We start from the raw sequence: 16938 nt of genomic DNA on the forward strand, positions 1-16938 counted from the left end.
GTTGGAATTCCAATTTGGAGAGACACAAGAGGACTCACACGGGAGAGAAACCATATCCATGTCCAGATTGTGGGAAAGGTTTCAGGCAGAATTCCAACTTAGTGATACACCAGAGGACTCACACAGGAGAGAAACCATATCAGTGTCCAGATTGTGGGAAAGGTTTCAGGCAGAATTCCAACTTGGTAAGACACCAGAGGTCTCACACTGGAGAAAAACCATATGAGTGTCCAATTTGTGGGAAAGATTTCCAGCAGAATTCTAAGCTAGTCAACCATCAGAGTATTCACATGGGAAAGAAACCATATGAGTGTCTTGAATGTGGGAAAAGTTTCAGTTGCAGTTCCAATTTGGAGAGACACAAGAGGACTCACACGGGAGAGAAACCATATCAGTGTCCAGATTGTGGGAAAGGTTTCAGTTATAATTACAACCTGATCATACACCAGAGGAGTCATACAGGAGTGAAACTGTATGAGTGTCCAGATTGTGGGAAAGGTTTCAGTCAGAATTCCTACCTGGTGAGACACCAGAGGACTCACACAGGAGAAAAACCATACGAGTGTCTCAAATGTGGGAAAAGTTTCAGTTGGAATTCCAATTTGGTGAGACACAAGAGGACTCACACTGAGGAGAAGCTCTTTGAATGTCTTGATTGTGGCAAAGGGTTCAATTATAATTCTAACCTGATCATACACCAGAGGAGTCAAACAGAAGTGAAGCCGTATGAGTGTCCACATTGTGGGAAACATTTCAGTCAGAATGGCAATCTAGTGAGACATCAAATTACTCACACAGGAGAGAAACCATATGAGTGTCCAGATTGCGGCAAACGTTTCAGTCAGAATTCCCACCTAGTGATACACCAGAGGACCCACATAGGAGAAAAACCATATGAGTGTCTGGATTGTGGGAAAAGTTTCAGTCAGAATTCCTACCTGGTGAAACATCAGAAGACTCACACAGGAGAAAAACCACATGAGTGTCTCGAATGTGGGAAAAGTTTCAGTTGCAGTTCCAATTTGGAGAGACACAAGAGGACTCACACAGGAGAGAAACCATATCAGTGTCCAAATTGTGGGAAAGGTTTCAGGCAGAATTCCAGCTTGGTGATTCACCAGAGGACTCACACGAGAGAGAAACCATATCAGTGTCTAGATTGTGGGAAAGGTTTCAGGCAGAATTCCTACCTGGTGAGACATCAGAAGACTCACACAGGAGAAAAACCATATGAGTGTCCTGATTGTGGAAAATGTTTCAGTTGGAATTCCAATTTGGTGACACACAAGAGGACTCACTCTGAGGAGAAACTCTTTGAATGTCTTGATTGTGGCAAAAGTTTCAGTTATAATTCCAACCTGATCATACACCAGAGGAGTCACACAGGAGTGAAACCGTATGAGTGTCCAGATTGTGGGAAAAGTTTCAGTCAAAATGGCAGTCTAGTGAGACATCAAATTACTCACACAGGAGAGAAACCATATGAGTGTCCAGATTGCGGCAAACATTTCAGTCAGAATTCCCACCTAGTGATACACCAGAGGACCCACATAGAAGAAAAACCATATAAGTGTCTGGATTGTGGGAAAAGTTTCAGTCAGAATTCCTACCTGGTGAAACATCAGAAGACTCACACAGGTGAAAAACCACATGAGTGTCCTGATTGTGGGAAATGTTTCTCTCGAAATTCTGTTCTGGTGATACACCAGAGGACTCACACGGGAGAGAAACCATATCAGTGTCCAGATTGTGGGAAAGATTTCAGGCAGAATTCCAACTTGGTGCTTCACCAGAGGACTCACACAGGAGAGAAACCATATCAGTGTACAGATTGTGGGAAAGGTTTCAGGCAGAATTCCAACTTGGTGATACACCAGAGGTCTCACACTGGAGAAAAACCATATGAGTGTCCAATTTGTGGGGAAAGTTTCCAGCAGAATTCCAACTTGGTGAGACACCAGAGTGTTCACACGGGAGAGAAACCATATGAGTGTCTCAAATGTGGGAAAAGTTTCAGTTGGAATTCCAATTTGGAGAGACACAAGAGGACTCACACGGGAGAGAAACCATGAGTGTCCTGATTGTGGGAAAAGTTTCTCTCAAAATTCTGTCCTGGCAATACACCAGAGGATTCACACAGGAGAGAAACCCTATCCGTGTCCAGATTCTGGGTAGAGTTTCAGGCAGAATTCCAACTTGATGATACACCAGAGGTCTCACACTGGAGAAAAAACATGAGTGTATATTGTGGGGAAAAGTTTCAATCAGATATCCTACCTGGTGAAACACCAGAGGACTCACAAAGAAGAAAAACCATATGAGTGTCTCGAATGTGGGAAAAGTTTCAGTTGGAGTTCCAATTTGGTGATACACTGGAGGACTGTCAAGAGGAGAGAGACCATATCAATGTTCGGATTGTGGGAAAGATTTTAGTAGAAGATCTAGCCTTATAAATCATGTAGGATTACACATAGGGGAGTAAACATCAAAATGTCCTGATTGCAAACTGTTTCGCACAAAATACTTTCCTTATCACACATAAGAAATTCCACGAGGAAAAATGTGTTGTAAGTGGAATCTTGAATTTTGTTTTCTGTCTGATCTGAGCTTCCTTTTCTCTGGCCCAGTGTGCTAGTTCTCTTTCATGGAGTAGAGTGGAACTGCCATGCTGGACGAGAGTAAAGGAGCTTACATCTCTGTTAGGTATGTTTGCTACCTTGAGTTATTTCTACATAAAGGTGGGATATAAATATATATTTATCTATATATATTTGTATTTCTATTTGTTAATAAAATATATATGGTAACCCAATTCATGGTGACTGGGTGGCTTGCAGCAATAACACTTTAATACAGAAACCAATGAAGGCCATATATTGCAAAATGGCAAAGTTTAAAGCCTCCACATTTAATATGTAGTTGCCCTACAAATACAGGGCACTTCTAGCAAGGTGGATGGCACTTTTGATGATTTGGGAGTCCCACAAAAGTGATTCTTGCTTTAATTAAGAAGTTAACTAGGCCTCCTGGCCTTACTAACTTCGTTCATGCCTGTTGCCATTCTTGCTGAAAACTTGCAAGGACTTAAATTGAAGAAGTTAACCGCAGGACTAGCGTCATATAAATTTGATAATTAAAGAAACGCATACACCTCCCATGCCTGAAACAAGTTGCGGATGCACAGCCTCAGCAGGTCCATTTTTCAGACTCATCTTTTTCCTCTGATTTATTTAAAATATTTATGCAGCCACACATACTATGACAAACTGGCTGGCTCACAATCAATGATTTAACATAAAAACTGTTTAAAAACCAAATGCATACAAACAAAAACCTGGTGCCAAATCAAGCGTCTGATGTGCAGGTGCCTCTTCTTATCCCAGTGCTTGGGGGATAAAAGCCTGCCATACTTCCGGGGCAGGGTCTCCAACGGAAAAGGCTCACTTCCGAGCTCCTATCAGATGGCAATATTTAAGGGAAGAGGCTAGGAGTGTGTCCACCCTATCTAACGTGGTAGAACAGATACATGCAAAAATAATAACGGTGGGAAAATAATGACAGATACCCTGGTGGCTCAGTGGTCAGAATGCAGTATTGTCAGCTGACACTGTCCACAGCCTGAGGTTTGATCTGACGGGGCCTTCCATCCTTCTGAGATTGGTAAAATGAGGACCCGGATTGTTGGGAAGAATATTCTTGCACTGTAAACAGAGAGTGCTATAAAGCACTGGGGGGTGGGGGGGGTTATATAATTCTAAGTCCTATTCCTATAGTAAATAGCTTTAAAGATGACAACCAGCATCTTCAATTGCACCTGTAAAGAAAAGAATCCAGGGCAGCTCGCACCACAAACATGGACAGCCTAAGGGCCCCCATTGCTATGTGCGCAGCTGCTTTCTAGACCAGTTGAAGTTTCTGGGTGGCTCAGGGCAGTGATCCAAACAGGAGGTGCCCAAGGCACGAGCGACCCATGTGCAAGGCCTGATCCAGCAAAGGATACAATTCACCCACTAGAGCAGACATGTCAAACTCGTGACATATCGGAACTTTTTTCCATTGCCGGCAATGGGATGGGGGCGGTTTCTCTGTGATGCTCGGGCCCGCGGGCCGGCAGTTTGACACCCCTGCACTAGAGGATTCTCTACAAAGCCCCTCCCCCAATCAAGACCCCCTCAAGCCGGAGCCACGAGTCCAGGGGGACCCCCAGGTTGTGCACCAGCTCGGTTGAGAAAGGGGATCACACGACCCACGGGAGACTGAAACTCAAGAGATGTGAGTCAATCGCCAAGCATCACAATTTTGATCACGTGACAAGGGGCATTTGGCAATGCATGCGAGGGAAACAGGTCACTTTTTTCAGTGCTGTTGTAACTTCAAATGGTTGATAATGACATGTTGTAAGTCCAAGGCTACCTGTACCTAATTGGGTATCGTGGGACAGAGGGCCTCCCTTAGCGGTTTCATGTAGATGTTAGAAAAGGAAAGGAAAAACCTTGAGTTCCAGGGCACCACAACCTGAAGGGATCCAAGACTAGGCCCCTCTTCTCCACACCAACTGGAACCAGGCATGGAGGTAGAAGCAGAATCGCTGCAATAAACCACCTCCCATTTCTAGTCCCCAAAGCTGGTCCAGAATTATCATGGTCGACAGTACTGAAACCTGATCAGAGGGCTAGGAGGGACATTATTTATTTATTTATTAGATTTATATACCGCCCTTCTCCCGAGGGACTCAGGGCGGTGTACAGGGCAATTAAAATATAACATACAAAAGTTAAAAATAGATTAAATTAAATTTAGCCCCAAACAAAATAAATTAAATTATGAAATTTAAAACCCCAATCCCTCAGTCCAGGCCGGCAAGCTCGAATAACCAGGTTTTCAGGTCACGGCGAAAAGAGCGAAGGTCGGGAGCCATCCGGAGCTCCACAGGCAGCTGATTCCAGAGGGCAGGCGCGCCCACAGAGAATGCTCTCCCCCTGGGGGCCGCCAGGGGGCACTCTCTAACCGACAGCACCCTGAGGAGGCCCTCTCTGTGGGAGCGCACGGGGCAATGGGAAGTTGACGCCGGCAGCAGGTGCTCCTGTAAATAATCCGGACCCATGCCATTTAGGGCTTTATAGGTCATCACCAGCACCTTGAATCTCACCCGGAGGGCAACTGGAAGCCAATGCAGCTCGCGGAGAAGAGGTGTTACATGGGAGTATCGGGAGACCCCCATCACAACTCACGTGGCCGCATTCTGCACCAGCTGAAGCCTCCGAATGGTCCTCAAGGGCAGCCCCATGTAGAGAGTATTGCAGTAGTCTATTTGAGAGGTCACGAGTGCATGAGTGACTGTACATAGGGCATCTCGGTCCAGATACGGCCGCAACTGGCGCACCAGGCGAACCTGGGCAAAAGCCCCCCTGGCCACAGCTCCTACGTGATCCTCCAAACTCAGCTGTGAGTCAAGGAGGATGCCCAAGTTGCGAGCCCTATCTATGGGGGGTAACACCTCACCCCCCCATAGTTAAAGATGGAATAGGCTGGATTGCCCGAGATGCCGGTATGTACAACCACTTGGTCTTGTCAGGATTAAGTCGAAGGCTATTCCTCCCCATCCAGACCCGAACCACCTCCAGGCAGCGGGACATCACGTCGAGGGCATCACTGGGTTGGTTTGGGGTGGAGATGAAAAGCTGGGTATCATCAGCATACTGATGATACCCCACCCCAAAACCACGGATGATCTCACCCAGCGGCTTCATATAGATATTGAACAATGGTTGTACCCCGTCTATCTCGACTCCTCCAAATGTTTCATCAGAATTGCAACTATTGCCGTTTTGTTGCTGTGCCCTGGGCTAAACCCAGAGTGCGAAGGGCCCAGGTGTCTTTCTCTTGCACAGCCCTTTCTCTGGGTGGCAAAGTCAGAGCTCCAATCAGAGGACGAGTTGAAGTTCCAGGCGGCCAGCCTTTCATTGCCCGATTCAGCTGCACTGAGAAAAGATCTTGATCTGCAGCAATGCCTTGAAATCCTCTGCCAGGAAACCTCTCCTGATTTTCTTTTGCATAGCAAACTGCTGTTGAAGGTATAAAGCTGGCCAGGATGCCAACTGTCCAGAAGGGGGGAAATGACTCTCCCAGCCCACTCCTGAGCTTGAAAAAGAAATATGGGTGATTCTTGGGTCGTGACAGCAATTGGCGCTTGAATTTGCATAGCTGAGGGAGGGATGGGGCACCAATAGGAAATACCGGGTTTCTTAGCTAAACATGGAAGTAAAAGAAAATACAAACTCAGAAGGGACGAAGGGTCAAGCTTCAATCTTACAGCTTCGTTAAGTTGCAGAGGCAGGTTTTGATGAGTTCTCCTGCACACCTAATCCCCAAGAGGAAAAACCATGGATTTAAGGGAGATGCAAAAGAAACCATCAATCAAACTTCCCTCCGTCCAGTGCGCTCCCACAGAGAGGGCCTCCTCAGGGTGCCGCCGATCAATGCCGATTGGTGACCCCCAGGGGGAGAGCGTTCTCTGTGGGCGCGCCAGACCTTTGGAACAGCTTACCGGTTGAGCTCCGGACGGCCCCCGACCTTCGCTCCTTCCGGCGCGATCTTAAAACATTCTTTTTCGAACAAGCTGGCCTGGTCTGACGGGATGGGGTTGGGTTTTTAAAATTAGTTTTTAACTTAATATGTATTGATTTTATGGGCATGATGTTTAATGGTTTTTAATGGTTTTTTAATTTTTGTATCTGATTTTTATTGTGTATTGCCCTGTTCACCGCCCTGAGTCCTTCAGGAGAAGGGCGGTATAGAAATCAAATTATTAAATTAAATTAAATTAAAAATCTTTTCCATTACTTCCAGAAAGTGTTAAAACACTTTTCTTTCATCAGCAGATGGAGACAACGGAGAGAATAACAGGAACAGAGTGGTTTCACATGGAAAAAAATAGATTATGTGGAACTCAAGAAAATATTGCCTGAAAAAGTAAAAAGATATAATAATGATGATGATGATGTTGGAATGGACCTTGGAGGTCATCTAGTCCAACCCCCTGCTCAGGCAGGAAACCCTATACCATTTCAGACAAATGTAATTAACAAATTGAGAAAAAGAGGGAAATACCAGGAGGTAAGTGGGAAGGGACGCGGTGGCTCAGTGGGTTAGAACGCTGAGCTTGTCGATCAGAAGGTCGGCAGTTTGGCGGGTCGAATCCCAAGTGTCGCATAGCAGATTGAGCGCCTGTTACTCGTCCCAGCTTCTGCCAACCTAGCAGTTCGAAAGCACGTAAAAATGCAAGTAGAAAAATAGGGACCACTACGGTGGGAAGGTAACAGTGTTCCGTGCGCCTTTGGCGTCTAGTCATGCCGGCCACATGACCACAGAGACATCCTCGGACAAGCGCTGGCTCTTCGGCTTTGAAATGGAGATGAGCACCAGCCGCTAGAGTTGGAAACAACTAGCACGCATGTGCGGGGGAATCTTTACCTTACCTTTACCTTAAGTGGGAAGGAAAAGGTCCCTTGGATAGCCAAAATGGGCATGCATTAATTAAAGCCATTGGGGAAGGAGAGAGTGGCTTGAATCAAGAACACCACCAGATAAGAGATCGGAAATATTTTTGGCCTCCACATCAATTCAAGAAAAAAAGAGGAATCTGAAAAAATGGTCCAGCTGAGGCTGCCTAGGTGCAAGTTGCCTGAGGCACTGAAGGTCTTTGCATTTCTTTACTAATCAAATTACTATGCCCCTAACTCTGAGGTAAACTTCTCCAATTTAACTCCTTGCAAGAATGGCATCAGGCATGAATGTACTTAGCAAGGCCAGGAGGCCTGTTTAGCTTCTAATTTGAACAAAAGCAAAAAATCAACTTTTGGGGACTCCATGATCATCCAAAAGACATCAACCTTGCTAGAGGTGCCCTGTAATTGAGGGCAATTACGTTAAATGCTGAGGCTTTGCATTTTGCCATTTGCAATATATGGGGTTCATTGGTTTCTGTATTAAGGTATTATTGCTGTAAACTGTGTGGAGTCACAAGTTGGGCTGCTATATACATTTTCTTATAAGTAAAAATACATAGATACATACATGTTTATATCCCCTTTTATTATATTTAGAAAAAGGCAAAGATAATCTAATAAGCTTGCTTTATCTAGGCCAGCACAGTAATTCACCTCGACTCCGTGCAAGGAAAAAACCTCACTGATCCAGAGAAAGGAAGATGAGATCTCCTCCCTCACGGTTGATACCAAGACATGTTTGACTAAAAAGAGTAAGGCAAGAAATTAAATGTTGCTTATCTCAGCTGGGCTTCCAATGAGAGATGAGAAACAAAGTTCAAGATTCCTCTACACATATCGAATTTCACCTCTGGTGGAATTTCTTGCATCTGATAGAGGAATTTTGTGTGAAACACTGTCGGCAGTCTGTGCATTTGAATGGTTTCTCCCCTAAACGTAACCTTAAATAATTTATAAGACTAGACCTACTAGTGAAATCTTTCTCACAATCCAGACACTCATAGGGTTTCTTTCCCATGAGTCCTCTGGTGTATTACCAGCTTAGAATTATGCTGGAAACTTCCCACAATCTGGACACTCATATGATCTTTTGCCAGTGTGAGCCCACCGGTGTATCATCAGGTGAGATTTCTGTCTAAAACTATTCCCAAAATCCAGACACTCATAGGGTTTCTCTCCTGTCTGAATCCTCCGGTGCATCACCAGCTTGTAATTATTTTTTCCACAAAAAAGGCAGCGTGTCAGGTATTTGCAACACTGATATTCTTGCATGTATGAGTAGGCCAAAAATATTTCTAACGCCTTGTCTGGTGGTGTTTTGATTCAAAACACTCTTTCCTTCCTCAAAAAATTTCATGAATGACTTTTGCTATCCAAAGGATCTTTTTCCTCCCACTGCTGTCCAGCTATTTTTACCTTTACATGCAATATTTTATTGTGTTCCACAGTGTATATTTCCACTTCAAAAATCTTTTTGTGTCATTCTCTCTCTTGTATGTCCGCTGAGGAAAGAGAAGGGTTTTAACACATTCTGGAAGAATTAGAAAAGATTTTGATTGATGGTTTGTGCTGCTTCTCATTGTTATCCAGAGTACTTCTCTTGGCATCCTCTTTCTCTATAAGATGCATATTAATGGACTAGTTTCATTATTGTTGAAAGAATGGCTGCAGAACCTGTGAAAGTAGCAAAAAAAAAAAACAATAAGTTTTTCCAGGTTACTATGAAAAAAGCTAACATATCACCATGCTAGTTCAATCATTAACATTAATTATAATTCGTTGACTAGCAAGATCCAAGTTCCAATATTCACTCCTACATCCAAAGATGAAATTCTTTGTTTTTTTTGGCTTGGATGAATCACAAATTATTAGAATTCCAAATTATTATTATAAAATTTACCAGAAAATACTAAGGATTATACAGATACATGTATATGCACACAGAAATACACACTTATGAATGTATGTATGTTAAAAATTTTTTAGGAAGGTGGGAGAGACACTAATAAATAAAATGGGGTCCAAATCCTATGAAACGTTGAAAGCAAGCATCCCTTTTGCCCAAGAAACTCCTCACTTGCCAGGAAAATACATGTCAATAAAATCTCAAGGAATCGAGTATTACGTGAAGATGGAGGGAACTGGGCGGCTAAGAAATACGAAAAACAAAGATTGCTTAAATGTCCCAAATCTCCCAGCAGAAAATCACAGGCAGTAGTTTTAAATCATGCGGCAGAGGGATAATAACATTCAGGGAGAGAAAGAATATGCAGCAGCAGGCATATTTCGGCCTCGTCCCTTCGCTGCTTCCACACCTAGGCAACTAAGATGCTTGGACTTCATCTCCCAGAATTCTCTAGCCAAAATGGCTGAGTTTGGAATTTGAGTTGAAATTCACAGATTTTACAGTTGCCAAGCTCAAGAAACACTAATTTAAAGTTTGCAGCAATTTATGCTTTATAGTTCTTGGTATTGGCAATCAATTTTTTTTAAAAAAAATATAAACTCTCCTGCAAGTGTCTAGAGTAAATACATGATTTAAACATACCAAAGCTGACATCATTACTCTGCCCTTCAAAATACTTCTTTTACGGGAATATATATTTTTTCCAACATTCTCTGCTCTCGGAAGCAGCCCAGCTCAACAAAGATTGCTTAACTGTCCCAAATCTCCCAGCAGAAAATCACAGGCAGCAGTTTTCAATCATGCGGCAGAGGGATAATAACATTCGGGGAGAGAAAGAATATGCAGCAGCAGCCATATTTCGGCTTCGTCCCTTCGCTGCTTCCACACCCGCAGAGGAAACCAAACAGCCCGACTTGCTCCCGGCTTCTCCCCCGACCGGCCCTCCATTCAACTCCCAGGAGCCCTTTCGACCCTCGAGACAGCGGAAGAGGCTCCGCCGACGCCATCATCCTCCCGTGGGAGAGCCGGAAAAGGAAGTTCCGCACGCTTCCACCTCCTCTCTAGCAATCCAACGCTCTATCGTTTCCATTCGTTTCAGCTCAACCTCTCTCCTTCCAGTACGATATTAGCACTAGCGATGTCGGTGCTATACTCTATTCTCCATTTTCTAGGCACGCGTGTTGCCGATTTGTAGCGCGCCATCTAGCGACATAACGCTGAAAATCACTCTCGTCCTATCTCTACTGTTAAGCATTTGCAAGATGTTCTCACTGATAATAATAATAAACCTTTATTGTCAAAGTACAACATATGTACATTGAGATTAGCTGAGCCTTCCCCCCCCCCCGTGCTCTCTCCCCCCAACACACAGTGACAACAAACCCACCATCCTACCACACCATGTGAACCAACTACACCACACCGGCCTCCCAAGTCAATTCTGCATAGGTTCACAGAGATTATGTCCCATTTAAAAGCCTAACAGCCCATAGATAAAAGCTATTTTTCAGCCTGTTGGTACGGCTGGCTATATTCCTATACGGCTGGCTATATTCCTATATCTCCTACCGAATCTTCCTCACTCTTCCAAGGCAACGAGCCCTGGCGATGTCATCCAGTGGTGTCAGGGAACAGCCCACAATGTCTTGTGCTGTGCTCACTACCCTCTGTAATACTTTCCTATCCGCGGCTGTCAGACCAGCATACCAAACCACAATACCATACGAGAGGACGCTCTCTATAGTAGACCGGGCTTCTGTATATGTCATCAAGTCGACTGGTATTCCACTCCCACCGAGCACCTATTCCAAACCTTTAATTTCAGGCCTCCCCAAAATGGAGTCATTGTCCCTCTTCCTGCAATGAAACCAAGGCATCTTCCTTGGGGGCTGGAGAAAATGGTTCCAGCCAGTTTTTCATTTTCTTGGGGGGTGCAAGAGAACTCCTTGAAACCTCCCTCTGCCGCTTAGTGAAGCTGTAAGGGCTGTTTTGCGCTCCTGGCCGCTTTCCTTCATAACCAGAGACAAGCTCGCCTGACCAATAAGCAGCCAAGACACAGTGAAGGCCTTTTGTTTCGTTTATTGCAATAAGCGGGGAGAGAAGCTATCAAAACTTGGTTGTCTCCAAAGTTTCAACCCAAAATATTCCCATTTTTATAGATCCCTGGCCCTGGCCGCACGTCCCTCCTCTTTCCCCATTGGCTGAGGTACTATGAGGTTACACTCTTTCCGACCGCCTCCTACATATTTCCTGCTACATACTAAATCATACACCCCATGTACACTAAGAGAGAATTTATGCAAAGTGTGTCAGTTAATATTAATCAACTAATTGCACATGCGCAGTTGCTTGAGTTCTAGCCCCCTTTTCGTGACCTCTTAAGAAACAAATAGGTTCTTTCCTGTTTTGCTAGTTACCTTCTCTTCATACGTTTTCATAGCTTGTCTTCTTCCTTTCCCACTCTTAAGACCCAGCTAATTTTTGCCTACGTGTTTCACTTAGCATCCTTTCTTTGTGCTCTCCTTTCCTGGTTTTCATCTTGTGCATTCACCTAGTAAATTTCCACTGGAGCATATTCAGTTTTAAATTTCTCTTTCAATATTAAAATTTTTGAAGACCTTTCATTTACTTCTATCAGGGCGAAGCTTGATAGTACTTAACTTCATAAGATTAGTCAGGTGCCGCTCCCTAAAAGTTCATGAAGTTCTTTTTTTGTCTAAACGGTTGCCAGCTTCGTCCTATTAATAGAACAATGAAACATAAGAGAAACCCGGAAGCACACAGGGGGATTGCCTCTGAACCACTTCTGGACGGGAGGTAGATATGATCTTCCTCTCTGTATTATTGGTGAGTTTAAATCTTGCTAGGCGGCAGAATTGCTCAGAGCAGCCTTCCCACCTTCCAGCCACATTATTCCCAAGCAGCTTGAGCAAAAACACTTGGTGGAAACCAGTTTGCAGGAAGCTGGTCCAAAGATTCCTGTTCTGCGTGCTGTGATAAAATCAAAAAGTACTACAAGAAAAAGCTGCACATCTTTATGAAACCATGTTATTGGTTTTATTGTCATTTCCTCCCCATAAAAGATTTCAGTTTGCATTTCAATTGAACTGTACAGTTTATAGATTATATGAAAGGTGGGGAAAGAATTCCTAGTTGATCTATCTATCTTTCCCCCCCCCCTACTTCTCAAAAACCTGGCATTTTACAATGGGTGTATAAACTTTTTATATCCACAGTGTAACTGGAGGTTTTGGGGATTATATAGATGCAGATATATACAGAGAGAAATACAACTCCTATATGTTGAAAATCCATGTGTTTTCAGCCTGCAAATTGTCCCAAAATGGTTACTGTCAAGCCTTCTGAGCTAATTTTAGAGAAGTGGGGGCTTTAACTGATAAAATGATGCCTAAAGCCTCTGCAAGATTTGAAGCACCAGTTTTGCCCATGAAAATCCTCAGCTCCAAGTCAGGGCAAAAAATATTGTCCACAACCCCTCTGATGACATCCACGTTCAAGTAGTCCTCACTTACTGACCACAATTGGGATTGGCATCTGTGTCACTAAGAAGCCTGATGGCTAAGCATGAAGGCATATGACAGTGCCTCCTTTTATCTGCTCCTCTGCCATTGTTGAATCTTATCACTCTGGGTTGTTAAAGGCAATTTCATGTGACTGGCAACGTCTTGCTGGCATCCCTTTGTCAGAAACTGGCTGGAAAGATCACAAATGGGATCATAAATGTGCATCGGTTGGCAACCCCCGAATTGGTGCAACTTTTTCCTTCACCTTCAGAACCACAGGAAGTGCCGTCACTGAAGAAGTGCCACGATCGCCACAAATAGGTGGAAGAGGTTTATGTGTGCTTTTACGGTACTGTAATAATTTTGAAGGCTCAGTGAACAAATCATAAGTGAGGACTGCCTGTATAACTGAAGTTCAAAAAAGGTCTCAATGGCTTTTTTTTTAACGTGCTGGCTTAAGCACAGTTGAACCTGGTTAATACCCTGATGGGGCTCCAATAGGAAATACCGTGCTTCTTAGCTAAACATGGAAGGAAAAGAAGGTAGAAACCCAGAAGAGGCCAGTGGGAGATCACTCTCATTTGGTTGCCAATAAAGCAACATGTCCATAAAACCCCAAAGAATCAAAATTAACTTGAAGTAGAAAAGTGAGGGCACCGGTTTTCAAAGCCTACAGCACCAGCGGAATAAAATCGGAGCTAGGAAGGAATATTTAGCAGCTGAGTTCCTTCTCTGCTTTTACACAGTGGAGAAAACCAGGCAGCCCTCCTTGCTCCCGGCTTCTTCTCCGACATGATCTCAGCTCACCTTCCAGCCACGGCTTCGACACGGGGAAAAACACACGTGACACCCTCCACGACTCCGTCCTCCCATGGAAGAACCGGGAGTGGCCGTCCCTGCGATACCCAAAGGACCGACTAGGCTTAGATCGTCCTGGAGAAAAGTTATGACTGTGGTCGCCAAGAGTGAAAAACGTCACTTAATTAAACAATCTTAGAAATTCTATATATTGAGACAGAATGAGCCTACGTTCAGCCTCACGTCACTAGGTGGAGCTCTAACACAACAACAGCGCCTGCAGAACTGTCAATCTAAAAGCGGCATCGGGGGTGGCTGAGATACGACATCCCACCGGAAGGGGCGCAGGTGAGCTGAAGGGAGTTTTAAACCATAGAGTACTGCTAGAAAGGCTGCCGAGGAGAGGCAAAGAGGAGAGAAACTTCCTTTTCCGGCTCATCAATGGGAGGATGGATGCATGGCGGGCGCCTCTCGTGCTCTTCCCGGGACTAAAGCATCAGCTGGACGGTGAGTGCAGGGCAGGTCGGAGGAGAAGCCGGAAGCAAGCAGGGCTGCCAGGTTTCCTCCACGGTGTAAAAGCAGAGAAGCATCTAGGGCTGAAGCATGTCGGCTGCTTCTTTCTCTCCCCAAATGTTATCACTACTTATGCTGTATAATTCAAAACTTCTGCCTGTAATTTTGTGCTGGGAAATGGGAGAAAGTAACATTTAAAGGCCTGGAGGCTGAAACCTATGAAGAACGGTTGCAGGATTTGGGTTTGGCCGGTCTAGAGAAAAGGAGGATTTGGGGGGGGGGGGAGAGAGAGATGATAGCGGTATTCCAGTATTTGAGGGGATCAGTTTATTTTCTAAAGCACCAGAAATCAGAATAAGAAACAATGGGTGGAAACTAATCAAGGAGAGAAGCAACCTGGAATTAAAGAGACATTTCCTAACAGCGAGAAGTCGTAGTGGAACAGCTTGCCTTAAGAGGTTTGGGGTGCTTGGACATGTGATAAAGTAAAGAAATATTTGACTAGGATTCATATTTTAATGCAGAAAATTCTTGAACATAAATATTAAACCAGAATCCTTCCTTCTGGGCCTAATGTAAAAAGACTTGGAAACAAAATTTGAAACTCTGATCTTATATATGGTGACTGCACCAAGACTGACATATGATGCACAAAAATGGAAGGGTGTTCGAATCCCACCATGGACGAATGGCTACAAAACTGATGGAATTAGCAGAGTTGACTCAATTGACTGTTTTGATAAAAGAAAAGAACATAAGTACTTTTGTTTCTATTTGGAAGCCGCTTCTGGACTTTGTCCTTGAGGTGGAAGGAAGTGATATCATGATTTTGGGTTATACTGATGACTGATTTGTTCATACAGAAATGGCTAGTGATACTACTAGAGATTTGATACAAGAATTGATGTTCATGCCTTATTTTACTGCAACAGAGGGAGTTAGAAGTCAACGTCTTTTTTTTCTTTCTCCCCCCCCCCTTTTCCACACTTCTCTTTTTCCCCTTCCCCCGTTGTTCCTTGCTATTCGCTTTTGCATTTTCATATGTTATAAGTGAATAAAATTATTTAAGTAAGAAAAAGAAAGTTATGAGTGCTTCATCACTGGAGGTTTTTAAGAAAAGATTGGACAGCCAATTGTCTGAAATGGTATAGGGTCCCCAGCTTGAGCAGGGGTTGGCCTGGAAGACCAACAAGGTCCTTTTCCAGCTCTATTCTGATTGATATATGGACGCATATGCACACAGAAATACATATTGATAGGTGTCTATTTCTGTGAGAATATGTGTACGTATATCTATCCAAGCCAAAAAGAGAATTTTATAACTGAATCAATATTTGAACTTGAATTTTCCTAGTCTTCTATATGCCAAATATTAGACGGTTAAACTAGAATTTTGATGTTTTCATGGTAATATTTGAGGGGTTTTTTGCGGGGGGTTGCTGCTTTTACATGTCCTGCAGCCATTTGTAGAACAATAATGAAACTAAGGCATTAATGTGAATCTTACAGACAAAGAGGATGCCAAGAAGAGCACTCTGGACAACGGAGAATGAGAAGCATCATTAAAACGCAAAACAAACCATCAATCAAAATCTTGCCCACTTCCTCCAAAAAGTGTAAAAACTCTTCTCCTTCCTCAACAGATGAGAGACAAGGGAGAGAAAAACAAGAATAAAGTTTTCAGCTGGAAAAAATGGACTATTTGCAACTCAAGGAAACATTCCATGAGAAGTCAAGGAAGATAACATCCTAATTTTAAAAAATGGAAATAACTGAGTCAGTGGGAAGCAAACAGTCCCTTGGATAGCCGAAATGGGCAGGCATTAATTAAAGGTTTAGAGGAAGGAAAGAGCATTTTGACTCAAAGAACCTCCAAGTAAGAGCTTAGAAACATTTTTGGCCTCCTCAAGAATCCAAGAAGTGAAAAAACCCCACAGACTGCCCAAAGTGGGAAAATAGAGGTTGCAGATCATTGCACGAGACACTCCACCCACTGAAATGTGATACAGATATTGGGAGTGTGGCCAAAACCTTACTCAGAATGGCTTCCACATGTTTCATGGAAGGACCTATACCAGAGAGAAGCTCTACCAGTGCTCTTAATGGGGTAAAAGATTTAGCATGCACCACTAACATGGTGGGACATAAGAAGCCTCACATAGAGAAACCTTATGAGTGCCCAGATTGTGGGAAAAGTTTCATTTGGAATTCCCTTCTTGTGGCACATCAGAGGACTCACACAGGAGAGAAACCATATGAGTGCCCTGATTGTGGGAAAAGGTTCATTTGGAATTCCCTTCTTGTGGCACATCAGAGGACTCACACAGGAGAGAAACCGTATGAGTGCCCTGATTGTGGGAAAGATTTCTCTCAGAAATCTGACCTGGTGACACACCAGAGGACTCACACAGGAGAGAAACCATATGAGTGCCCAGAATGTGGGAAAAGTTACCGTCAGAGTTATCACCTGGTGGTCCACCAGAGGACTCACACAGGAGAGAAACCGTTTGAGTGCCCAGAGTGTGGGAAACGTTTCACTGAGAATTACAAACTGGTAAGACACCAGAGAACTCACACGGGAGAGAAACCATATGAGTGTCTGTATTGTGGGAAGTGTTTCAGTCATAGTTCTAACCTCGTGATACACCACAGAACCCACACAGGAGAGAAACCATATCAGTGTCTGCAT

The 16938-nt window shown here is 43.8% G+C and overlaps 1 protein-coding gene across 2 annotated transcripts; it reads left to right on the forward strand.

Annotated features, from left to right (window-relative positions):
- LOC308663292 (uncharacterized protein) lies at positions 1-10648 on the forward strand. 2 transcript variants are annotated; one of them, XR_014025348.1, is made up of 2 exons: positions 1-8260; positions 10189-10648. XR_014025348.1 is itself a non-coding variant. In XM_081319601.1 (1 exon), the coding sequence occupies exon 1, from the start codon at positions 291-293 to the stop codon at positions 2070-2072; it is 1782 nt and encodes a 593-aa protein (XP_081175727.1). In that variant the 5' UTR covers positions 20-290; the 3' UTR covers positions 2073-2093. The 2 variants fall into 2 exon arrangements, 1 of the variants encoding a protein (XP_081175727.1); XM_081319601.1 differs by lacking the exon at positions 10189-10648 and having other exon boundaries at positions 20-2093.
- Positions 10649-16938: the final 6290 nt, after the last annotated feature.

Source organism: Vipera berus (genome assembly GCF_964194415.1).
Source record: "Vipera berus genome assembly, chromosome: 2".
NCBI classification, from domain to species: Eukaryota; Metazoa; Chordata; class Lepidosauria; order Squamata; family Viperidae; genus Vipera; species Vipera berus.